The sequence below is a fragment of the Notamacropus eugenii genome, chromosome 6, assembly GCF_028372415.1.
Source record: "Notamacropus eugenii isolate mMacEug1 chromosome 6, mMacEug1.pri_v2, whole genome shotgun sequence".
In the NCBI taxonomy this organism is placed as follows: Eukaryota; Metazoa; Chordata; class Mammalia; order Diprotodontia; family Macropodidae; genus Notamacropus; species Notamacropus eugenii.
The window spans coordinates 153,316,119-153,342,845 of NC_092877.1; the positions used below are offsets into that span (position 1 = coordinate 153,316,119).

The 26,727-nt window shown below is 40.7% G+C and overlaps 2 protein-coding genes and 1 long non-coding RNA gene across 5 annotated transcripts in view; 2 read left to right on the forward strand and 1 right to left on the reverse strand.

The window, feature by feature from the left end:
• Nucleotides 1-4,149, forward strand: part of LOC140511973 (uncharacterized) — a 146,657-nt gene extending 142,508 nt beyond the window's left edge. For all 3 annotated transcript variants that reach the window (XR_011969737.1, XM_072621314.1, XM_072621316.1), the window contains one exon: nucleotides 1,805-4,149. Coding sequence is in view for 2 of the 3 variants with exons in the window: in XM_072621314.1 (XP_072477415.1) it covers nucleotides 1,805-1,879 (75 nt within the window). In the remaining variant the exon portion in view is untranslated. The remainder of the gene's footprint in view (nucleotides 1-1,804) is intronic.
• Nucleotides 4,150-10,909: 6,760 nt separating this feature from the next.
• LOC140511976 (uncharacterized) lies at nucleotides 10,910-11,739 on the reverse strand. Its single transcript, XR_011969739.1, has 2 exons — nucleotides 11,369-11,739; nucleotides 10,910-11,202 (listed from the first exon to the last, which is right to left on the reverse strand). It is a non-coding gene; the product is annotated as an uncharacterized lncRNA (long non-coding RNA).
• A 1,040-nt stretch (nucleotides 11,740-12,779) lies between these two features.
• LRAT (lecithin retinol acyltransferase) lies at nucleotides 12,780-20,092 on the forward strand. Its single transcript, XM_072621318.1, has 2 exons — nucleotides 12,780-14,247; nucleotides 18,204-20,092. The coding sequence occupies exons 1-2, from the start codon at nucleotides 13,342-13,344 to the stop codon at nucleotides 18,354-18,356; spliced, it is 1,059 nt and encodes a 352-aa protein (XP_072477419.1). The 5' UTR covers nucleotides 12,780-13,341; the 3' UTR covers nucleotides 18,357-20,092.
• Nucleotides 20,093-26,727: the final 6,635 nt, after the last annotated feature.

The following is a 26,727-nucleotide window of genomic DNA, read 5'->3' on the forward strand; positions in this document are numbered from 1 at the left end:
TTGATTTGTGCTGAGAAGCCCTCTTCAGCTCTTTATAACCCTACCCAGTCCTTTATAAACTCTTATAAATTCAGGCAGTTAACTGGCATGGGGAGCAGAGCATGGGATTGAGAGGAAGGAAAACCTGGGTGGAAAACTCACCTCAGGTCCTTACTAGCTATGTTACATGGGCACATAATGTAACCTCATTCAGCTTCAAATTTCTCATCTGTAAAATGGAGATAATAAAGAGTTCCTATCCCTCAGGTTTGTGGTCGGGACCAAATAATGCAAGGAAAGCACTTTGCAAATCTTGGAACTATATATGCGTTATAAATCCTAGCCTGTTTAAAAGGTAGTGAATTCTCCATCAAAGGTGGTTCGTTTCAGCAATTCTTTTAAAAAAGCCTTCAGGAAGCACCTAATATGTGCTTAATAAGATAGTCACTGCCTTCAAGGAGCTTATGTTCTTAAGCAGAGGATAAATGAACTACTTTTCGGGTTGTGGTAGAGTGGATTTTCTGTTTAAGGACAGACTGGACTTAATAATCTCTAAGGTCCTTCCAAACTATGAGATTCTTATGAGACTGTCTTAGATACTGCATTCATCTAGGGACAGCACCCAACGGTTAAAAAAAAAGTAGCCTGAACATAAGAATAAGCCCTGTTGGGATTTGCTTCAAATCTCAAACCTGTAACAGCACACAACTTCCACATTTTCCCTTTATTTCCTCTATTGAACCTGGTCTCAAATGTAACCTCAGACATTAGCTGTATGACCCTGGGCAAGTCATTTAACCTTTGTCTCCCTCAGTTTCTTCATCTGTAAAATGGGGACAATAACAGCACCTACCTCCCAGGGCTATTGTGACGATCAAATGAGATAATATTTGTAAACTACTTTGGATTGCTATTCTATTATATTGTTCTTGCTAAATTTGGCACCGACTAAGTCTTAATATATTAAGCACATATAGAAATATCCTTGTTTATGACATCCTAACCTTAAGGTTAGAAGTACTCAGATTTGTGTTCAGTATAACATCACTGTAGATGTGTCTGTAATCAGTCCATTGTAAGCACAAGACTCCTAGGCATTTAGGGCAAGGCCCTTGGGGCTAAGACAATTTTAGATTGCCATGGATTGGATGAAGAAGGGGGATGTGGAATTACTACCATAGCAAACATTGTTTAACTATTCCTTTCTGTCTAAGTTAATAAACAATGGGACATCTTTGATGAGATAAGAAGCTTTGGTAGTTATCAGCAGAATAAGAATTTGATTTCAGTGACTCGAAGAGAAAGCCTCTTGACACTTAGAGCTCCCTAAAAGTTAAATGGGGCCATCCTGAGAAGTGACTTCCCCATCAGTGGAGGTCTTCAAGAAGATACTGGGTGACTCCTTATAGGGATGTCACAAATGGAGTTCTTTTTGGGGTACCTGTTGTGATAGATCTTATTTTCTCTCTGGATACTTTCCCACTGTTTTTTCCTCCCCCAACCTGTTTTATTTCCAGCTCTACGTCCTGCTTGATTTCTCTCATTCATGGGCTGTCTTCTCATTGACACACTGAGGTCTTTTATTTCTTTTCCTTGAACAAAATATACTTATTTTAGACTATATTCCTTTTTCAATTCTCTCGCCTCTGGTTCTGTTGTTTCATTTGTTCTGCATTTTGATAGAGTCAGTATCTGATAAAATCTCACTCACTCAAGCCAGACAAAATAGAAGTTACTTTTCTAAAACATCTACCTGTGTCACTGAATAAAAAAGCAGTTATTATGGAGTAGGCAATAAGCTTAATGATTTCTATTTATTCAACAGGGCAAAGCTCTTGGACAAATGCTATTGGACTTCCAGATTAAAAATGTTCCTGATTTAAAATCCCTAGTAGAATGACCAAAGCAAGTGCATTCATTTGGGGAAGCTTAATGTTTCCTAATACAAACACAAAACTGAAACTAAAACGAAGGACCAAAGGAGTAAATATCATAAATACACAGTAGCATGGTGAGTCAACAGCGATATCACCACCAAGAAGCCATCAGTGGGAGGGAGAGGGTAAGTGCTCTTGAGAAAAAGACACCAAAGTGTTCCCCTTCTATGCGAAAACCACTGAGACTAGCGTAGTCCCTCATTTATGTATGTCTTCTTAACATTGAATGCAACTTTTCTTTATTTTCCATACAATATATGATGAAAGCCTACTTTGTTCATACACACACACATGCGCACACACACACGCACTCAGGAGTATCCTTTAATACCAAAATCTAGACTGGGCTTGCTTTAGCCCTCATCTGTAAACAATGTATCTTATTCATTTTTATTGCCTCTTCAGATTTCTTGCTTCTTATAATTCATCAAAATCCTTATGCATTGGGGGTACAGAGTATAAATTTGGGATCAAGGGTAACCCTCAGTTACTTATTATGTACAATGAGTGCTATTTGAAAGCATTAGTATTTTTTTTCAGGCAGCTGTATTTGAAAAAGTATATATAATATCCCAATATTCAATATCCTATCTTGGAAGTCAGAAGGCTTGAAATTTAAAAGTATACTCACTTAATATGTCAAGATAACATAAAAGCTTGCCATTAAACTGCCTTGGTCCACAGGATTGCCCTATTCTGTACCCCCACAGACTTTCTTTTTAAATGAACAATTTAGTTAAAGAAAGTATTTTGGTACAATGGAAAGAAAATTATTTAAATTTAGAAGTTAGATATTAAAATAAACATTTATTAAGTACTTACTGTGTGCCAGGTACTGTGCTAAACATTAGACATAGGTTCAAATCTTGATTCATCTATGAATTATCCATATGACCATAAACAAATCACCTAACCTCCCCTATCCTCAGTTTCCTCATTGTTAAAATGAGGGGTTTGTACCAGACAGTCTTGACATTTCCTCTGCCTCTAAATCTTGTGAATGGATCTGAAAGGATGCCCCTTCCTAGATTATGCCATATTCCACACTATAGCAAAATAGTGCTGTACTAAGTTTGTGAAATATTTTACTTTATTTAAAAATTTTTTTTTGTATCTGTAAGTGCACGGATAAATTCTTTGAGCTTGAAGACCCACTGGTATTACCACATCAGTATGGCTCCTTTACCTTCCGTCTTATTGCCAATGGCATAGGCAGGGTAAGAGGCTATCCTTTATCATTTATCCCTTATAAAATAAAATAATAGACCAGATCTAATGGGCACCTTAGGGATCATGCAGCATAGCCCCTTTCACTTTAGAGATGAAGAAACTGAGGTACAAAAGTATAATAATTTGCCCAGATTCACAGAGTCAGTTAATGGAAGTGCCAGGTCCTAAACCCTGTCGTTCAAACTCTCAGGTCAGACTGTTTCTACCACACCATGTATAATGAATGGGGTGTTGGGTCAAATGTCCATTGTGAAAACTATTGTACCTCAAAGCTTCTGAGGAGAATGCTATTCTCAATTCTGCCAGTTTTCATTGTGATTTTATAATATGTCAATATTTCACAGCACATTGCTTTTCAACTATTTGACTGTTCTGTCCCAATAAAAGGCAAAGAATTCCCTGATGACGCTCAGCTCTCAATCAGCTGTGCTGGAAAAGCTGCCCCTTGGCTAGTTAGGTTTGAAGCTGTCTTCCATGTAGGAAGTGGTGTCTCTTCCAAGGGTGTGGAATTCAGTCTCACAGAGATGTTCTCTGAGTTTGGGGAGCTTCCTTCTAAGTTTATAATTACTCAGCTGGTCTCCACCACTACTCACAAACTTACACATGTGCTTACATGGCAAATAAAAAGACTTAGAAATGTGTTGCTGAGAAAGAAGAAAGCTGGAAAAAGATTGACACACTAACGTATTGACTTCTATTGGTATTAAAACAAGTTTACTTTGGAAAAGGGTTTGAATCCTGGCTCTTATTACCTGTGTGACTTTGAGCAAGTCACATAATCTCTCCAGGTCTCAGCTTCCCCACAGGATTTCTAAGATTCCTGTTAGTTGATCCTAAGAAAAATAGGTACACACTACATCATCATATCTAATCTATTTGAACACAGAATTGTTTGGGCCAATCTTTTGTAATTAAAAAGGGTAAACTATGAACATGTTAAGGTAATAGAAATTATTATATTAATGAATGAAATACTACTTTAAATAAAAATTAGCTTAAATTACATGGAAATTAAGCTGTTTTCTATGTTCTGCTATTTTTTCAAGTGAGATACCTAATTAGGCAAAAATAAAAAACTTCATAGGATTGCTCAAAGATGCCTTATCCTACAGGGTGATAGCTCCAGATTCAGCTGTCATTCTAAAATGTTAGTGGAGTGATTTAGGATTCCAACCAAACCAGAATGAATATTGTTTAATTTGAAGTTGGATGACATTTTAGTTAGGCAGCAAATTTTACTGAGTGTCCTCCTGAGCCTAACATATTTAAAGTATGTCTCAGTTTATCTAACAAATGTGACCCCAGTATGGTTTAACTAAACTGAAGCTTTAGAAATCATATCATTTTCATTATAGTGGGAGACTTCATTACATAAAGAAACTTTTTGCAAAAGTAAAGACTTCTTTCACAATTTGAATAATCAATTTCATTTGTTCTTTTGTTAGTTTCCCTTGTTATGTAGCAGTGATCAGTAGAAATCCTAACCACTTGGATGAGTTCCTTCAATCATATTGATAGGATTGTAAGGACCTTTGTCAGATAGGGACAGTGTTCATTTCACTGGATACATAAAGAAGCCCATTGCTTCGAGGCCACAGTAAGCTCAAGAGGGCCTCTCAGCAGGGGTATTGGATGAGTTCTTCAAATCCAGCATGCATTCCCCATTCTACTGCAACTATTGGATTTCCTGACAATGGGTCAAGCTTGCAGATAGCAGGAGTTCCTAACCAAAGATAGGATTTATCAGTAGTCTCATAGCAACCCAGTAAACAATTAGACTGGTTCAATCTCTCTTACATACCCTTTCCAGAGTTTGCAGGAATTTCCAATAGCCATGGGACTGAAGACTTTTTATTTTGTCTTTTTCAGGGGAAGTGTAATGTGGTAGATAGGAAGAAATGAGGGAGTAAGCAATTTTTAAGCATCAGGACCTGTGTCAGGTGCTTTGCAAATAGTATAGGGGCATGGAATCAGGAAGATCTCAGTTAAAATACTATACACACTTACTAGCTATGTGACTGTGGGCAAATTACCCACCCTTTCTGCACCTTCCTTTCCTCGTCTGTAAAATAAAGTAGGGGGTGGACATGAAGGTCCCTAAATCTACGAATCAAAGACTTTATTTTCAACATTCTAACTTGCCTTACTAGGATGTCACTTGGAATAGATCAGCCAAATCAGTAAACGTTTATTAAGTGCCTACTGTGTGCCAGGCACTGTGTTACGCACAGGAGACACAAAAAGAAGGAAGAGCTAGACCTGCCCTCAAGGATCTTACAATCTAATGGGGAAGACAAGGAACAAACAAATATATACAAAGAAAGCTATATACAAGATATATAGGAAATAATTACCAGAGAGAAGGCACTGGAGTTAAAAGGCTTCCTGTGGGGGAAAAAGGGGATTTTAGTTGAGACTTTAAGGAGGCCAAGAAGGCAGATATGGAATTGAAAAGGTGTGTGTGTGTTCCAAGAAGTAATTGCAAGTTTTTGGGGAAATGAAAATTAGAGTCTCACAAAAAGACTGTGGGCCCTCAATGTACATTTTTCAGTTAAGAAAGAGTACAGTTCAAAGTAAATAAAATTAACTAGGATCCAATTTACCTAGTAGCACTTTGGCTTTTAGTACTGTCTTTAGCTTGCAGATCTAAACACTTTTGTAAACATTACTTAAGCCTCAGAAAAGTCTGTATGTTATTTTTTGAGTGCTAATAGTATAGCTATAAAAAGCTTAGAAGAAACTGAATTCCTGCTTAAAGGCCTTTTACTGAATGATCTCTTAAGATCCTCCAGATCTCAGTGGTAACTGTAATGGGAGGGAGAGAAAAACTTAAGGAAACAAGAAGCAGACATTTTGTTTTCCTTGCCCTGTGTCACTTGGTAATGACGAATTCAAGAAGAAATGCCAGAGATCATTAAAACATACAAGACTGCACTCTAGTAAAGGGGAAATACTTTGGAGTCAGGAGCAAAAATACATTTTTACTATAACTGCCAGGCCTAGAGGCCTGAGGGCTACCCGAGTCTTCTTACCTTACCTCTCGCAGGTCTTCGGCTGGCCAAACCGGATAGTCGTATGAGAGAAGAGACCTCCCAGAGTCGAACAAGGGTTAAGCTTTTATTCAGGGTCCTGGTTACAAGTGCAGGGGGAACTCTTCCTTAGGAGGGAGCGATTGGAAGTAGAAGTGTAAGTGGGGAGAGAGGGGGAGGGAAGAGCGAAGAGAGGGAAAAGGAGGAGAGGCCTTCTGTCGGTCAGGGCCCCTCCCGAGCTAAGAGAGCTTTCAGGCTTTCCTGATCCTACTTAAGCTCTCCAGCAGCATAGTTTGCACCTGAATACCGTGCCTGTTAGATAACAATAGGTGTGCCCAGATCCGGGACAATCTCGAGGGCGGGGAGAGCTCTCTCCCATCACGTTTCTCACGGGAAGAGGCGGAAATACACGAGATAGCTCGGTTCACCTCAATTCCCAGCCATTTCCTGGGGGGCCTTGTGAGAACTCTAAGATTTAGAAGTTCCCACCTTTACCTGCCCGAGACTGTCCACATGGAATTGAGCTTCCATCCCCAGCATATAACCACTTCTTTTCTTGAACCAGTCCATTGGTGTGAAGAACTCTCAAGGAGAAAACTCTATGTTGGCACATACTCTGCAAATTACAATCTTACTTGGGGCACTAAGAGATTCAGTGACTAACCCAAGATCGCAAAACCGCTGAGTGACTTGCATTGGTGTGACTCAGCTGCTCACTGTCAGAGATCTGACTGATGTAGAAATGAGTGCCAAAAAAAAATATGAAACATCATTGGTCCTGATTCATTCCTGCACCTGGTGCACTTTTGGCCACACTCTTTGGCTCAGGGCTGATCCTGCTGTTAGAGACAAGGTACTGTACCTGCAATCAGGAAGATCTGAAGCAAGACTTGCTTGTATGCTCACTATCTATGTAACCCTTGGGCAAGTCTATTAACCTGAGCCTCAGTTTCCTCATCTATAAAATGATGATAACAACGGCCAAGTTGCTGTGAGGACCAAACTAGATAACGTATGTAAAGCACTTGAAGATTTAGTCATCTAAATTTGTGCCAACAGAGCCTAGAGGATTCTAGTCAGCCCTGGAAAACCCCAGTTCCCAGGATCTTTTGGAGACAGGGTTGATTTTATATTTCTAGTAAGATCAGTTTACTATTTGGGGGTACTAGGTAGCTTATTCAGTACTGGATCCCTTAGAACAATATGAGGTTTATTGAATGGTCAGTCCCTGGAAATTTCCTGAGGGTTTCCAGGATGGACTGATTGGTCTTTTCGATATCTTAAGTCTGAGATCTTCTGGAAGGCCCATAAAAGAACTGAAATATCAATGAAGCTCCTTGGGGATGCTGAGGATAAAATTGTACTGAGGAAAATACTGAAAGGTCTGGGGGAAGCCAAGTTTACTCCAAGAATACAGGAGTTGACATGCACATTCAGTAAATATGTTTATAAACTAGTTCTATGACATCTTGCAAAATTCCTGAGTATATTCTCCAAGTAATTTGTTATAATGTAGAAGATGGTATTTTAATTGGCCCATTTGATTAAGAGGGTCCTCTCAGTTCACAATTCCTTTTGTGCATAAGAGTGGGTATTTAAGATGGCATGAATGATAAAGAGGAAATTCATTCATCAAACATTTATTAAGAGTTTATTATGTGCAGAATACCTTGGGAGGATGGGGGTCTGGTGTGGATTATACAAGTCCCTTGTAGAAAGGAACTAAAAAAGCATATATAGTTGTTTTCCTCATAGGCAGCTATATTTTCTTTCTTGACTTGTCATAGTTAACTGAAAAAAGTGTTTTGCACCTAATTCCAAATAGGTGTGTTGACTACTACTGCCTTATAGCAATAAATGAAGTTTAGAAAAATGAATTTAGAGAGTGCTGTTCTCTAACTAAATTGTTCTTCAATTCTAACTGTTCTCTAATTGAAAATACAATTTCTTGTTCCTTTTTGATGCTAATTTTATTGATGTTATAGCTATGGAAATATTTTTAATTTTAAAGTGTATCAAATAATTTAGAATGTTTTAATAATCACTTTGGATTAAACATTTTTGTCATTTCTAAAATTAACTCAGATTTTTTTAAAATTTCTTTTAAAATATCTTCCCTTTCCCCTAACAAAAAAACAAAAAGTATGGTTCAAGATTGTAATCGAATACTGGTGGCATTTCTTAAGGTGTTACAAACACCTTATAAACTCAGCAGTGAGACCACAGAGGTATATAAATATGCTGTCTAAAAAGCCAAGTTAAGAGGCACTGCTGATATAAAGGGTTTTAGGGCCTTGATCCATAAGTAGAAGAGGCTTTAGTTTGGATTCAACCTGGGCTTGCACCTCACTTGTACTACTAACCACCTGTATGAATATAAGCCAGTCACTTCTCCAGTCTGAAGCTCCATTTCCTCATTAGTAGAAGAAGCAGGGGCAGCTAGGTGGTGCAGTGGATAGAACACCAGTGCAGGAGTCAGGAGGACCTGAGTTCAAATCTCACCTCAGACACTTGACACTCACTAGCTGTGTGATCTTGGACAAGTCACTTAACCCCAGTGGCTTCATCCTGGGTCATCTCCAGTCATCCTGATGAATATCTGGTCACTGGATTCAGATGGCTCTGGGGGAGAAGTGAGTCTGGTGACCTGCATAACCCTCCCTCACTCAAAACAAAGTCAAGTGCAAGTCATGTCATCATTTCTCTGATGGCATGGTCTTCTTCAGCAACGAAGGACAAACACAGTAAAAGAAACAAATTGAACTACACTCAATGGCCAACATTCCTTCCAGTTCTAAGTCAGGATAATAGATTTAGGGCTGACCATCTAAGCCACCTAGTCTAACCTCTTCTTATTACAGATGTGGACAACAAAGCCTACCAAGGTCACATCAGAAGGAAACAGCAGGACTAGGTTTGAAATAAAACTACTTTGATCCTGAATCCTTGCACATTTCTTACTACTTCCTATGTATTGAAATTGAAATACTGCCTCAAATTCTTGTCCTCCTAGCCTTCTCCCCCCATTCCCCAAATGCATATTCCTTTATCCCCATTAGCTCAGAATCATTAACCCCTGGGCGTTAAAGACCTGCCCCAGTATCTAGAGAAGGGGTGGGAAACTGGCAGTTCGCTTGGAGCTTGAAAGGAATGTGCTGAAGTGAGGTATTGTCTTCATAATATCATCCACAGAAAAGAAGTCTTTGAGATGTGGAAAAATCAGCAGGCAGGGCAAATAGGAGTTCAGACAGACAAATGCCTTGATCATGATGGAACATCCTCACCCAGGACTATGGTGGAGGAAATGTTTTAACTGTGCTGTCTCTGTCCACCTCCCAAATCCTATAATCTAGAAGCATGTGAGTGTTTCGGGAACTGTGAATTTTGTCCAAAAGGCTAGAGGAGATATAGTTCTAAAGAGATTATAAATGGCTCAGCCCAGGCAGCCCCATCCACCATCCACTGAACACTTGGCATAGGCTCCTGCTTACCCAGTAATGAAATCTGGTTGGTGAAATAAAATGAAAATGTCAGAGTTTTGGCCTAAATGTGGTAGTGAGTGAGGGGAGACCTTAGGACCCTGGGAAAGGGAGGGCCAGTGCTGGCTTTTGCAGCCAATCCCATTCATTTAATTAGTTCGGAGCCAGACCCTCCTTGAACCATAGCACTTGGCCTGTTATGTATTTAGAAATTTTAGGTTTTTTTTTTCTTTTCTAGCCTACGTATAGTTGGGAATTTAGGGCTTCCTCTCTTTTAAGTAAGGATCATATATAGGTAGAATTTTACTTTTAAATATATGTTCCCTTTGTGACACGTTGCAAACACTGTTTTTAAATTTAATTTCCATTATCTTTTTCTCTGGATATGAATTAACCATCTTGTTTCTTTAAGAAACCAAGTATATAAGCACATTTTCCTTTTATTTGTCTGTGAATTTGTAAGTGAAAAATCATCCCAAAACACTGAAAAGTTCTTTAAAAACTTCTCAATAAATTGAAAAAGCACTTTCGAAAAGTAATTAGGGGGTTCCCCCTTTCGAATTAAACTTGCAGTTGTTGGAGGAAGAGACTGGGATTCAGCTTAAGTAATCAGCAAGAGTTTGTCTAGCCTACAATTTAATGTGAAACACGTTGCAAACCTGACCTAATTTTGCAACACCCAAACTACCTTAGTTTTTTTGATGCAGGCAACAGAAAACAAATGCTGCACATTTAGTTTGTCTGATTGTTTGCTGGAGTGCACCTGGAGAAGCCAGTGCCAAGGATAAATAGCACAACTTAGTTTTCTGAATGCCAGATTAAAGTTTGGCAATTTTACTCAAAAGGGACGTTGTTTACTTAGAATTCGGATTTTTCTGACTGAAATCGAGGCATTTAGGAAAAACGAAACAACATACTTGGGACTGGCAGCCCCAGACAGTAAGTGCGCTAGATCTTCAAGAAAACCTCTCCCTCCACCCCCTCAACTTTCTTAAACTTCATTCCGAATAAAGAAAAGACTATTTCTACACCTTTTTTTCTTAAAAATCTAGAAACTGAATTCCAACCCTAATCTTGCTCACAAATGGGAGACTGAACTATCACTCCCTTAAAAAGAGAAAATTGATCGTTACTCTAAGGCTAGTCTAAAAACAACAATTTAGTAACTGCAGTAGCATCCCATTCCTGTTAACTAGGAGAGAGGAGGAGAGAATATGAAAACTGACTTAAAAAAATGGTATTAAGCCCTTGGCAGTCAATTAATGCTTATCGAATGTATTTCATTCTTGGAATATTCATCCTGGCTAAGGCATGCTTGTATGGACTGGGAGAATTGGGAGGGATGTTCTAAAACGTGCTTCTTAAAGTCGTCACGAAACATCTTTCTGCACTTTCTACTCGCTTTTCAAAGAGTATTAATTCCCAAGACTGATGGAATATGTGTTGTAGATTCTTATCGGTCGTCAGACAGCAGAATCAGTTCCAATTGTCCATCCATCGACCTATCGAGTTTCACTGCAGTCCAGAGACTTTCTTTCGGTCCCTGCCCTGGACACACGGAAATGTATGTTACGGGCAAGTGCTACACTTTCCGATTTGCCCGCAACCCAAGTAAACGGGGAGAATGTTCATTTTAATAAGGTAGTTCTGAGGCCCCGCATGCTTCAGAAAGGGTAAGACTGCGGGAAAAGACAAAATATGTCCACCATCGTACCCCGCCTCTTTCCCCCTCTCTTCCCTTCACTTCGCCCATCGGGAAACGGAATTCACCACCCCCCCTTTTTTTTGCTGGATGAAGCTCTAAGGTGACGATGACGCGTCTGCGAGATGAACAAAAGTGACTGTCCAGTAGGGGTGACGGGGACAGGGCGCGCTCCAGGCAGACGGGACTGGGAGGGGAAACAAAAAACAAAAAAAAAAAAAACAAAGCCCAAAAAACCCCAGAAACAAACAAAAAAACCCTCCGGCCTCGAAGGATAATGGGGAACCCGGCTCGCTCCGCTCCTGATCTCCATGGACCTCTTCATCTTCCAGGTAAGATGAATGTCCCGCCATCCATCATCATCTCCCCCGCTCCCCCAACCTCCCAGCAAACCCCCCTCCCCCTGGGGAACTGGGAATTTGCTCAGTGGCTGAAACTTATTAGCCTCAAACTGGGCGCCTTTGTTGACCTGTCAGAAGCTTTCTATTGTGACCTTTGTCCCGGGATTGATACATTTACATAATGGATTAGCACGTAACTCTGTTCTGAGGGTTTGGAGGTGGCAGTCGGCTCCAGGAGCTCCGGGTCTAATTGATTGTGGTCAAAATCCTTATTCCCTCTGCATCATTCCCTTCCTTACCCACCTCCAGCTACCTGTTTTCCTAGGGCCACCGTATCGACCTTTTAGAATGCAGATGTACTCTGAAAAGAAATCCAGTGTCTGAGTACTTGTTTCCGCCCTGCTGCCCTTTCCTCCCCGGTTAGGTCCTCAAGTCTCATAAACCTTTACTGCCTTCCCTTTGCACCTTTAAACTGTAGAGTTTTTAAAGGAAAACTCCCAAAGCGTGGAGAAACAATTGTGGTCATTTACCGGGCACCCTAGAGTTCAAGCCTGGAACAATAAATGTAACGGTTCTTGGAAGGCAGTACTAGGTTAAGGGAATGGAAGAGTAAATTTGTAAATCTTGAGAAGACTACTACTTTATAACTAAAACTTGTCAATACAATAGGTGTGTGTGTGTGTGTGTGTGTGTGTGTGTGTGTGATTTTAATGCACGTCATAGATCACTGCCTCCTTAACGTGGTTACGGGTCAGAATAAGGAGTGAGCGCACCTATACTGTTGTTATACGTATCTAATACTACAGGGAAAGACAGCAACCAAAGGAAAGCTGGTGCAGTGGGCAGAGCTCTGAACCTGGGAGTTTAACTCTCCTATTGTGTATCCTTGGGCATCGTCACTTCTTTTCACTAAACCTCAGTTTCCCTACCTGTAAAGGGAAATGATTTGACTGACTTCTTTAGGTTTTCCGTTACCTCCAGATTTTACCAACTGATGTGGAATTTAATGGGAACCTTAAAATTGGGAGAAGTGTGCAGAAATTCATGTGCCGAGCAATATTAACTGTTTCTGCTTAGCAGAATTTAGAATATATTTTATTTAAGGGCTTCCATTTGCTCCCCCATTTTTAAATTCTTAAGTTGTTTTTTGGGGGGGAGGCTTGTTCGTCAAATTTGCTCAGTATCCTGAAAGCGATGCTATCCGACAGGCTATCCCTAGCGTCAGAAGTCTGTCCCCAAAGGGACCTTCACCAGCACGGAAACTGAAAAGGCTCTCAGGAGGAAAGTCCGAGGAGTCCTTGGCCAAGTCGTTGGCAGAAAGCATATAGCTAAGAGGCACAGTGACTTGCCTGGTCACCCACGTAAGTAAGCAGAGACGTGGGATTCCCAACCCCGTGTTTCGCCTCTGAATTCATTCAAACCGCATTTCTACGCTTTGGTCCCCATCGATATTTGTTCTCATGCTCCGCGCAGGAGCCTCTGCATACCTACGGGGCAGTGGGACCAGAGATCCCCCAAGCTCGGCGGACTAGGGCCAAGAAAACCAGCTTCAGGGCCAGGAGAGCCCGGCCGCATCCCTCCTCCCTCGTTCCTACGGACACCACGCGGCCTCCTTCCGCCCAATCAGGACGCGCTTTTCGCTTTATGACGGCCTCCGAGCCCCGCCCCTCGGGCTGCGATAAAAGGCGAAGGCCGAAGACAGCGCCAATCAGCGCGGGGCCCGTGCGGGGACGGCCTCACCTTGCAGGTGCGCTCCCCAGCCCCGGCCCCGGTCCCAACCCTCGCCCGGCCCTCGCAGCCTCCGCGCCCGGCCCTCGCAGCCTCCGCGCCTGCCTGCCTCCCTCCCTGCTGCCCGCCGGCCGCTGCCCTCCGCCGCGGGGAAGCGGCCAGCCCGCAGGTGACCGGCGCAGCCCCCACGGCCCGGCGGCCCAGCCCCTCCTCCCCGTCCGTCTCCGTCTCCGTCTCCGCCTCCGTCTCCGTCTCTGCCCCGGACGCAGGATGAAGAACCCGATGGTGGAGGCGGTGTCCCTGCTCCTGGAGAAGCTGCTTCTGCTCTCCAATCTCAGGCTGTTCAGCTGGAGCGCGGCCCCGGGAAACGAGAGGCCGCCGCCGCAGGGCACGGGCAGCCTCGACCTCGGCTCCTTCCTCCGCGGCGACGTCCTGGAGGTGCCCCGGACGCACCTGACCCACTACGGCATCTACCTGGGCGACAACCAGGTGGCGCACCTGATGCCCGACATCCTGCTGGCGCTGACAGACGATCAGCTGCTGACCCGGCGGGTGGTGTCCAACAAGAGGCTCATCCTGGGGGTCATCGGCAAGGTGGCCAGCATCCGGGTGGACACGGTGGAGGACTTCGCTTACGGCGCCGACGTTCTGGTCAACCACCTGGACGAGGAACTGCGGAAGAAGGCGCTGGGCAACGAGGAGGTGGCGCGCCGGGCAGAGAAGCTGCTGGGCATGACGACCTACAGCCTCCTGTGGAACAACTGCGAGCACTTTGTGACCTACTGTAGATACGGTGCCCCGGTCAGCCCCCAGGCCGACAAGGTAAAGGAGGGGCCGCCCGCTGCGAAGAGGAGACTCGGACAGAAGTCCGCCCGCCTCCCTTCGGGGAAGCCTGGCTTCTCTTGGGCAGAGCCCCTTAAAAGATGCAAGCCCTCACGAACCCCCGACCCTAAAGCAAGAGTCTCCAAACTCCCATGTGTGCCAGCTTTCCCCACATTCCCCTAGCTCTTAGAAAGGGGACAAACAAGCCCAAAGATAAAGCCATCTGTCTGATGCTAAGTGAGGGTCCATCTCCGGCTGGGCTGCCCCAAGGCAGCTGGGTGTCCACCCAGAACCCCGTTGTTAATAACATAATGAGCCGTGTGACTTCCAGCCACGAGAATTCTGTCACCCTGGGATTGCACTTTTTCCAGGAAGCAAGACTGGAAAAAGAAGGAAGTCTTAGTTTATGTTACAGTGTTTTGTTTTGTTTTGTTTTAAACTTCTGTGTCCTTTAAAATGTATCGAGTTTCCTTCTTCAGCAAGCTCCACTGATGCCCTTGGCATAGTCTAAACTGCTTGTCTCTGAATTTTCTTTTTTAAGGAAGCAAACCCTTTCTAGCTACATGGTGGGGGGGGGGGGAACGCTCATTTGTGTTTCTGAGGTATCAACCAATTTTAACTGTTCATTCCTGTTGCGGAGTCCTTAAAGCCCCTTAACTTGAATACTCAGTTCGTCTCAACACTCCCCAAGAATGGTTAGACACAATTCCAGGCAGGCTCTTTTATGCAAACGGAGGAGCTTAAGGTGCAAACTTGAAAAGGAAAACCTAATAATAGGAATTTACATAACTTTTAAATGATCAGTTTGGCCACGAAGCTCAAAATTGAGGACTGAATGAATACCTTTTTATTTTTTGAAACTAATTTAAAAAATTCTAAGCTTTTAAATTTTTTAGATTGCAAGTGAAGGTTGCCGTGTGAAGGGCAGGCGACTTCACACTATAATATGAATTGCTAAAAATGAGTAATTCCTGTTTTTTTAAATAGTGGATGATATTTTGCATGCTCAGAAATGCTAAATTAGTATCATCCTGTTTTTTGCACATGATTAAAAATGTCAGTTGACTGAAGAACAACTCTGAATGCAGGGTAAAAGATAATTTATTCTGGATTAAGAAACTAGAAGAATGTTTTTGCTCAGTTCCTTAGAACTTGGGCCCAGATAGTAATGAAGCAGTGATTTAACAGTTTTGTGGCAAATTGTATTTAAAAAAAAGATCTAATCCTCAAAGCAATACAAAACTTTTTTTTTTTTGCTTTTATTAGCTTTTTTAGACTGAATATGGAAAAGATCTGGCATATTTTCCAAATAAAACGAGGGTACAGTACTGCATTGTGTGCAATGAAGTGAAGTCACAACTTCACCAAAGTCTAGGCTTAGTTATTAGTGAATTTCATCACACTTAGCCACCCTGGCTCCAAAAGTGTACAAAAGGAAACACGTCAGATTTATTTAGGAACCAAGCATATAAATCATTACTTGGAAAGAGAACAGTATTTCTCTCTGGTAATTAGGAGTTACTCTTTATTGGATCACACATGAGTACTCCAGTTAGAATGTTCTTCACAGACTCTAGATTGTATTATGTGGTAAGGTTATTTAGTGCTGTTAGGATGTCTCAATGGCTCATAGTTGTGAACTTCACCTTCAAAGAAGTCTTTTGATAGAAAATTCATGTTAGGAACATAAAGAATACCTGACATTTAGGCACTGCAAAATTGCAAAGCACTTGTCCTTTTAGAACAACCCTCTGAGGTGCTTTACTACTATTATGTATTCCCTGTCTTACAAATGAATACAGGTTGAGTAATACTCAGAAGGTAAATGATTTTTCCATGGGAGTCATATTAAGGATGTGTAGGGAAGATTCAAAACCTTATTTCTCTCCATCCCCCAGCCAGATCTGGCAGTACAGTACAGAACAAATGGAAAAATCTCTGTCTCCAACTGTGTCTTTCATTCCCTCCCTCCCCTTCTCCTGTGCCCCCTCTCTCCCTCCATGTCTAAGCCATGGCATAGCTTTTCATCACTAAACTGCCAGGTTTTACAGACTGGGAAGGGAAGTGTTTGAATTGCCTTGGCTGATTATACCTCTTGTGTAGCTAAGAGGTTTGTCTTCAACTTGAATAGCCTGACAAAGAGTCTGCTTACAGGACAGGCTGGGTTTGGTTCTTTGTTCTGTTTTAACTTTTGAAATCTTGATCCCAAATTCTACAATTCAAAGAATGCCTTTTCCCAGTGTGCAGCCCATAGAGACATAGGTCATGATCCAAAGGAAGACTGGGCTTCTCTTCAGAAAAAGTCGGCCCTGAGTTCTCAGCCTACGCCGTGCTTTCACTTCAGTTAGAAAACTGCCCTTTTAAAAAGAACAAATTAGATTTTTTTAAAAAAATGCTTTAAAATTTGATGTGTTATATATCCACAGTGATGAAAAGATTTTGATCTATATGTTATTGCTTGAATTTTTGAACTGGGGGAGGGAGGAGTACAGGAAGTCTGGACCTGTGATTTCATTGTTACAGGGAACTTATATAGCTTATGTTAGTTCTGAGAGAGAAAGGTTAAATGAGTGATTTGCCATGGGGTCACTTCAGGTAAAGGGTGAGAGGCTCCAGCTCTGAACTGGGGTCTATGAACTTTAAAAAAAAGTAGTTTGATAACTTCAGTATATCAGTTCACTTTGTAGTATTTAGTGCATTTAATAATATGTTTTAGAAGACGGTTCAAAGTAATTCCAAAAGACTCATGATGGAAAATGCCATCCATATCCAAAGAACTATGGAGTCTGAATACATCCTGAAGCATACTATTTTCTCTCCCTCTTTTTCTTCCTTAGGATTTTTCTGATTCTTCTTTTGAAACATGAGTAATGTGAAAATATGTTTAATTGTGTAATTTATATCAGATTGCATGCCATCTTGGGGACAGGGTAAGAGGCAGAGGGGGAAAATTTGGAACTCAAAATCTTATAAAAGTAAATGTTGAAAACTAAAAATAAATAATTTTTTTTAAAAGAAGGGGGTTCATAGGCTTCTCCAGACTGCCAAAAAATAAAATCATGACATAAAAAACTAAATTTCCCTGGGTTAGAGTAAGGACTTAATCATGTCTCCCTCACTCCAAGGTGGCCTTTATCCATTATACTTAGTACCAAAATAGTGTACTTTTGATTAAAGTGTCATAGTATTTCCATTTAAATTATTTTGGCTCAAGGAGTCTCAACACCAATGATTTTCTATAAGTAATTAAGGTCTCAAAATGAATTAATTAGCTTAGAAACTAAGTTAATGAATTCACAAAAATTCAGAAGAAATACCTTCTCAAAGCTTTTGGTACTGGAGATTATTTTCTGGTACTTTTTTCATGAGTCCATTTTGAGTTTGTTCCAAAGAGCTAATAAAATCATCCAATTAACCATACAACTTAATTCTAAACCTATTTTCTTTCTGAATGTTACTGTTTTATGGTGCAATCTTCCATATATTCATGTCATAATTCATCTGTAAAATGAAGGGGGATAAATTTTGAGATCACTCTTAAGATTCCTTCCAGCTCAGTCTTAGTAGCTGGTTTTTGAAAAATGGCTGGAAACTGTTCTGTGTTTAATATGCAAAATATTGGTAGTTTTCTCTATACACATTCCTAAATGTGTTGAGTGTGCAGTAACTTAAAAGTAGAATTTAAGGGATATTTATATCATGCAAGACTGAGCACAGGGGCTGTTTTCATTTTTTGCCTTGCTAGAGTACATAAAAGTGCATTAATAGGCCCTTAATAAATTTTGTCAAATTAATACAATTTATAGTGCTCAAAATTTAGTTTTAAAATCTCAAATCCTTCCCCAAGTGGTGGTTTCATCAGATATGTCAGAAAAAATTTCAGAATTGCTGAACATTTACATTCCTAATGCCTTTAAGAATAAACTTTTAAAATCTTTTTAATTTTTACTTTTCAGTTTTGTGAGAGTGTGAAGATAATAATCCGTGACCAGAGAAGTGTCCTTGCCTCCGCCATCCTGGGACTGGCATCTATAGTCTGCCTAGGGTTGGCACCTCATACCACCCTTCCTGCCATTTTTATTCCATTCTGCTTATGGATGGCTGGCTAAACATCTACCAACTTGCGTCTGCGTGTGTATTCTAAGTCTATGCTATATTTATAGAGCACAAATCAGTATAAGCATTGTGTAAAGAAAAAAAATGTGACCTCTAACATTGTGTTCTGGATAAAGATGTGATTAAGAATCACACAAAGTGCTTACTGTGTCAAGCCAAAGAGCCAGGCTGGCTTTCTGAATCTTTTTCAGGCAGCTAAGTTTTGTAAAGCACCTTCCAAACCTTGGACACACAGCGTCTTGTGACCAAGTACTGTAAAACTACCAACAACACAGTAGAGGACTGGTAATTTTTTTTTCTTGCTCTTGTACTTACTGCTCTTTTATGTCAGGCCTACATTTGAGGGTTAAAAAGGTTCTGCTGTCTAGTGCAAACTGTTACTCTCATTATTGTTGTAAGTTCAATGTAGGTTATATGAATGAGACAGGATAATAAACTAAAAACCATTCCCCTGATTCAGAAGGAAATGTCCATATGCTTTTCATTATGTTTTCTTTTCTGTTAAGTGTCCCTGCAGTCAACTGAAATCACTTGAGCTTGATAGAGGATTTGTTTGAAGTAATTTGATAAGGAGGCCTATAAATAAAGCATGCCAACATATCAAAGGGAAGATGAACCTTCAGAATGTAGCTTGTTCATTCTTCTCCTAATAGAACCAACATGGAAACCAATTTGTAGAATAATGACCCCCATCCACCTTTACTGAAAGTTCATGAAGATGCTGTTTTTGAACCTTTTGGTTAACCTAGGTAACAAGGCCTGCTGTTTTGTTGTTTTCAGTTGTGTCTGACTCTTCCTCACCCCATCTGGGGTCTTCTTTGCAAAGATCCTAGAATGGTTTGCCATTTCCTTCTCCAGCTCATTTTACAGATGAGGAAACTGAGGCAAACGGGGTTAAGTGACTTGCTCAGGGTCGCACAAGTGTAAACGTCTGAGGCTGGATTTGAACTCAGGAAGATGAATCCTCCTGATTTTCCAGGCCCAGCGCTCTATCTACTACCTGGGTTAGCTATTAAAAACATTTGTATCGTACCCTGCCACCCCCCTTCTCACTCAGATTCTATTCAGGATGTTTTCCCCCAGTTCTTGTTGGTCAGTATTTTTTATTAACTTATTTTTATAATGCCACAGCAATGATAAAATCAAAATGCGGGCCTCTTATTGTGAAATGGACTAGGTCCGAAGTCTTTACTAGGATTGGTGCCAATTTGAGAAAATCAGGGCTTGTTTTTTTTTTTGTGTGTGTGATGAGTTTGAGTGAGAAATAGTCTTAATGAAACAGTCATCTGAATATTCCTTCTGCGAGATCAATAAAACTAAAAATGAATCTTCACCCTAGACTCGGCTTCTCCCTTAGAACTGTTTGCCAAAGCATTAAAAGTGGTTAGTTTGCAAATTGTTGATTGAGTCATGAAATTACTGGCTCTTTGGTTAGTAAGTAGTGCTCGAAATCAGCAATCTTTTTGTCCCAGACACTAACTTGTCTACAACTTTGATTCTGAGTTATAAAAAAATAATAAAAACTACAAAGAGGAATGAAGTGAACTGTTCCACTGAATGTGTTGTATGGTGAACTTCTTACCATTAAATCAATGTCTTAAGATGTTTATTATGTATGTGTAAAAGCAGTGGTCACAAGAATTCCACTGGTGGTTGGTGATTTACTTTATATATAACATGTGGTAACTCTAGCAATTGTGTATAATTAAATAAAAATTCATTTTTAAAATGTGGTTTTAAGGAGAGTGGATATTCTCGCCTCTAGAACAAACATCTACTGTAAGACCAGAGCTTAATGTCTGTAGCATTAAGCAAGCTATTAGGGAGGATCTCTTGGTGATCTTATCCCACTGATGTGGGTGTTTGCTTATGCAAACGTGGAAGGTGGGCTCCGGGGTGGGGTTGGGTGGAGATCAAGAGAGAAGAAAGGCTTTGGCAAGCATAAGGAACAGGCACTGGTCCTGCCAAGCTGTAAAATATGGAACTGTGAAAAGTAGGGGGAGGGCTAGGGTGCCATGGAAGAGGGATTTATGTATGAAGAACTTCACTTTTTATAATTTATTTATCTGAAAAAAGTGGGGAAAATATTGCTAATCTGCGTAAATACTGCCTTAGGCCTCATCCTGCGGCCCCCCCCCCCCCCCATAAAAGCAAGGGATGGGAGTTTTCCTGGTTTTTAAATGAAATTGTACAATCTCCTAAGACCTTATTAGATGTCAAAAAACGTAGAAGTGTCTTGATTTTTTTTTTTTTCTCTCTGAACATTTTTTCTCCTCTGATACTGCAACTACCTTTGTGCAGGCCCTCGTTACCTCATAACTGGACTATTACAATAGCCTGCTGGTTTCTGGCTGGTATCCCATTGCATCCTCCCATTCACTATTAAAGTGATCTTTCTAAAGGGCTGGTCTGACCCTATAACACATACTTCCTCAATTCACCAACCACAGCTCCCTGTAATTACCTCCTGGATCAAAAATAAAAATCCTGACTGCCTTTCAAATAAGCTCTTCCTAACCTGGTCCCTTTCCACATTTGTAGCTTTCCTACACTTGAACTCTCCGCCTACTGTGCCATCCAATTGGAAGCATTTTTACTGACTGACGGGTCTCTTCCTACATCTCGACTTCCAAGCTTCCTGGCTTCTTTGAAGTCTCAGCTAAGCCCACCTTCTGCAAGAAGCCTTTTGCAGGTCTCCTTAACCTTAGGGCCTTCCCTCTGAAACTATTACCAATTTGTCCTGCGTGTATCTTTTTTGTATATAGTTGTTTCCATATTTTCTCATTAGACTGGGCTCCTAGAGAGCAGGGAGAGCTTTTCTCCCCTTTCTTTGATATCCCCAGCACAACACAGGTGCTTGACAAACACTAGTTGTCCAATTTCGGGTAGAAAACATATCCTTTGTATCATCAATAGTGTGAACTGGAGGTTCCCCAACTACTTTGGCTACCTCCTCCTTTTCAAAAGAAATGACTCCGTGCCCCCCTGGAAATTTACTCTCTTAAAACCTTTAATTTTTTTTGGAAATCTATGTCGTGTGTGTGTGTGTGTGTGTGTGTGTGTATGTTTATATATATATATATGTATATGACTCATCTTAAATTTAATAGCATTGTAAATTTGTGGGGTTTTGTCTTTGCATTGAAATTCTGATGATGTAATATTGCATCATGTAACCATATAGTATTATAAACAAGATATTACACGAATATATTCCTGCTGATGCATGCTGGGCTTCCCAAAAATGCCTGACACCCACACCTCCCAACACTTGCTTGTTAAGACTTTTTGGGTGGACTTGACCACTGATGGATTATAACTTGCATTTTGTGTGTTTATTTGGAAAATAATGCAATTACTATGATTTTAACTTTGTTATGCAACAGATGAAACGTACTAATGCTTTTTCAAAATTTTCTTATCTTCTTTCCTTAATGCTTCCACTACCCTCCTTATTTTTATTCAACCCCCCCCCCCCCCACTCCATTGCACCCGAGGATACTACCACCTCCCATTTTCCCAGGGGCTCCCAGGGGGCAGCATTGCCACTTTAGGAACCTCTGGACTGTGAACTTCAGAGCACTGTGTGATGAAAGTACCATTATAGAATTAAGGAAAGTTATCCTTCCTGGCCATAGGAGTACAGCAGGACCTCTGACAATAGGTAAATTGGTGAATGAGGTTACACACACACACACACACACACACACATGTATTTTTAAACTTATGGTTGTCCAAATATATACGTGTGTCTCCTAACTTTTGGTATGCTATTTGATTGAAGACTTTTTCAAATAGTGTCAGAAACATCTTCAGTGAATACATCAGTGCTGGACTCATGGAAAATCTTGGCCATCATTAATAAACATAGAGCAGATGACATCTACCTTAAAAATATGCACTATTTTGAACACTTCTGAATACTTGCAATTGTATCGATTGTATTGTATAGATTGGTTGATTGTATTGATTGAAGCAATATATCACAAAGATCATACATTATGACCAGGTGAGATCTATACCTGGAATGCAGGGCTGGTTCAACGTTAGGAAAATTATCAGCATAATTGCCCATATTGATGACAAAAACAACAGAAGTCATATCTTCATAGATAAAGAAAAAAAAAGCTTTTGACAAAATACAACACTTATTCCTATTAAAAACACTAGAAACCACAGGAAAATTAACCCTTAAAATAAGTAGCAGCAGTTGTAGTAGTAGTGACCCCATGGAACACAGTATCCATCCTCCACTATCTCTAGAAGTCTGCCCTAGTTCATGTTCGGTGTTTCTATGATACTATCTATCCATCTCATACTCTGCTATCCTCCTTGCCATTTGCCTTCAATCTTTACCAACCTCAGGATCTTCTTCAGTGGGTTCTGTCTTCTCATCATGTGACCATAACATGTAAAGCTTCAGCTTTAGTATTTGACCTTCTAGTGAATACCTTGAATTAATTTCTTTAAGCTCTAACTGATTTGATCTCCTTGCTGTCCAAAGGACTCTTAAAAGTCTGCTGAGGAAGCATTGATTTCTAATAGTCTAACTCTCATAGCCATACTACTTGGAAAACTACTTGGAAAAACCATAGCTTTGACTATACGGCCTTTTGTCAACAAGGTGATGTCAGTAATAAATAGCATCTATGTAAAATCACCAAGCATTATCTGTGCAGGAGATAAGATACAAGTCATCCCAAATTAGATCAGAGTTTGTGAAGCAAGGTTGCCCATTACTACCACTTATTCAATATGGTACTAGCAATGCTAACTATTGCAATAAGACTAGAAAAAGAAATCGAAGGAATTAGAATAAGGAAACAAAACTATCAGTTTGAAGATGAATATGATGGTAAACTTTGAGAATCAAAGTTGTCATTTTTTTAGTCATTTGGGGTTTTCTTGGCAAAGACACTGGAGTTGTTTTCCATTTCCTTCTCCAGCTGATTTTAGAGATAAGGAAACTGAAGCAAACAAATGACTTGCCGAGGATTACAGAGCTAGTAAGTGTATTAGGACAGATTTGAACGTAGGAAGATGCCCTGTTCTCTATCCACTGTGCTACCTTGCTGCCCTAGAGAATCAACTAAAAAAGTAACTGAAACAACCACTTTAGCATAGGATATAAAATAAACACATAAATCATTAGCATTTTTATATATTGCCAACAAGGTCTAGGAAGAAGAGACAGATATCCTATTTAAATTAACTGAAGACAATAAAAATATGTGGAAGTGTACCTGCCAAGACAAATCTAGGAACTATGTGAACATAATTACCAAACACTTTTTTTGCACTAAGATCTAAACAATGAGAGAAATATTCATTGCTTATAAGTAGACTGAGTCAATATAATAAGAAATGACAATTCTAAGAATTTGCTTATTCAGGGTCATACTAATCAAATTACCAAAAAATTATAGAACTAGAAAATACAAACAAAACCCATCTGGAGGAACAAAAAGTCAAGAATATCAAGGGAATCTGAAAAAAAAAATGAAGGCAGCCTAGATCTCAGAACTCAAACTGTATTACAAGGCTGTAATCAAAACAAAATGGCACTGGCTAAAAATAAGAATGGTGGATCAGTGCAAGAGATTAGGTACAATAATACACAGTAGTAAATGAACAAAGTAATAAAGAATTTGGTATGGTTGTTACCCTTCATCTTTGAAGAGGACCAAAATGACATCACCATTGTAAAGTGAAATTTCAGGGTGTCCTACTATGGCTGATCAGACTAATACGAGCTCAGAATGCTCTGCCACAGGTTGGGCACAGATAGATAGTCCATGTGAATATTTGGGGTTGATATTCCAAATTTGCTCATCCTGCATTTACTTTGTGCTGTCTCACTTCTGCTTTGCTCAAAGAGCACAGCACCCTTTCTGATGTGGGCACGCCATGAGCAGTCCTGTGCCAGTGTCTCCCACCTTGCACAGTCAAATCCAAAGTTCTTGAGGGAGATCTTGAGAGTGTCCTTATATCGTTTCTTCTGGCCATCATGTGATCACCTGCCTATGTGAATTCTCCATAAAATAGTCTTTTTGGCAATCGTACATTTTGCATTCGAACAACGTGGTCCACTCGTCAGAGTTATGCTCTCTGAAGCATAGTCTGAATACTTGGCAGTTCAGCTTGAGCAAGGACTTCAGTTTCTGGTAATTTATGGTGCCAAGTGATCCTCAGAACCTTCCTAAGACAGTTCAAATGGAAGGGATTCAGTTTTCTGGCATGGCTCTGGTAGAAAGTCCATGTTTCACAAGCATATAACAATGATGTCAGCACAACAGCTCTGCAGACCTTCAGTTTGGTAGTCAGTCTAATACCTCGTCTCTCCCAAACCTTTCTTCGGAGCCTCCCAAACACTGAGCTAGCTCTAGCAATGTGTGCATTAACCTCATTGTCAATGTGTACATCCCTGGAAAGTACACTACCAAGTAAGTAAACTTATCCACAGGATTCAAAACTTCTCCATTTGTTGTAATCAATGGTTCCACGTATGGATGGTGTGGTGGTGGCTGATGGAGCACCTGTACTTTTTTGGTGTTAATTATTAGGCCAAAATGAGCACAAGCAGCAGAATTGATCCATACTTTGTTGCATCTCAGCTTCAGAGGCTGCATTGAGTGCACAATCATCTACAAACAGAAAATCATGCACCAACACTCCCTCCACTTTGGTCTTGGCTCATAACCTTTTCAAATTGAAGAACTTACCATCAGTATGGTAGTTGACCTTGATGCCGTGTTCATCCTCATTCAAAGCATTTGTCAACATGGCTGAAAACATCATGCTAAAAAGCATGGGAGCAAGCACACAGCCCTGTTTCACTCCATTGGTGACTGGGAAGGCACGAGAGCTTTGTCCATTATCCAGAATCCGGGTAAACATGCCATCATGAAATTGACATACAATATTGATGAACTTCTCCAGGCAACTAAATTTTGACATAATTTTCCATAAGCCCTCATGACTAACAGTGTCAAAGGCCTTGGTCAGATCTACAAATGGTGTGTACAGAACTCTGTTCTGCTCCTGGCATTTCTCCTGGAGTTGTTGGGCAGCAAACACCATGTCGACTGTTCCTTGGCCCTTTCTGAAGCCATACTGGCTCTCAGGTATATGCCCATCTTCCAGGTGAAGGATCAACCTATTAAGGAGGACTCTAGCAAGAATTTTGCCAACAATGACTAAGAGAGAGAACCCCCTGTGATTGTTGTAGGACAATCTATTCCCTTTACCCTTATAGAGATGGACAATGGAGACATCCTTGAACTCCTGGGAGATAACCTCCTCTTGCCATATAACCTGGAAATTTCAGTCAGCTTTTGTATGGGCAGTGGTCCCTCAACCTTGTAAATCTCAGCTGGAATAGAATCAGCACCAGGTGCTTTGACACATGAAAGGAGCCTAATGGTTCTCAAAACCTCTTCTTTAGTTGGAAGTTCAGCTAAAGAGGGACTGACTTCAACCTGAGGTAAACGGTCAATGGCCTCAGCATTGATTGATGATGGTCTGTTAAGAACACTCAGGAAGTGTTCAGCCCATGTCTCTAGGATCATGTCCTTATCACTAATCAATGTGGCTCCATCAGCACTGAGTAGTTGTGATGCACCATAAGTTTTTGGTCCATAAATAGCTTTCAGGGAATCATAAAAGCATTTTGGATTGTTACTATCAGCATGAAAATGAATTTCATCTGCCTTCTTACTGAGCCAGGAATCCTGCATCCCTCTAAGTTTTGCTTGTACTTTGCTTTTGATGGAATTAAATGCTGGCTTCTTAGAGGTGGATGAACTATCCTGGTGGTAAATCCGGTGGAGTTCACGTTTTTCATTTAGCAACTTCTGAATTTCCCCATCATTTCCATCAAACCAGTCTTGGTGTTTGGGAGTGTTCTGACCCAGATGAGCAAATGCAGTGCTGTACACCAAATCTCTATTCTGCTCCACTGTTGCCAACTGTGTGTTGGCCCATCTTTCCCTCCAAGTCAGCAGCAAACTGTTCACACTCAGAGAAGAGCTTTAAATTGTTGACATTAACTCTTCTGGTAGTCATTTTGCCTTGGGGGCAGCGCTTTTGATGAATGCAGATATTTAGCTTGGGAAGGATAAGTCTATGATCAGTGCAGCACTCTGCACCACACGCTGCCTTTGTCACTCTCACTTCTTGTCTGTCTTCTCCTTACAATCACATAATCTATTAGATGCCAATGTTTGCTGCGAGGATGCATCCATGAACTTTTATTGCGTTTAGGTAAACGGAAGACAGTGTTGATGATGAGAAGGTCATGCAATGCACAAGTCTTCAGCTAACCATTCCTGTTGCTGTTTCCAACTCCATTCCTCCCCAGGACTC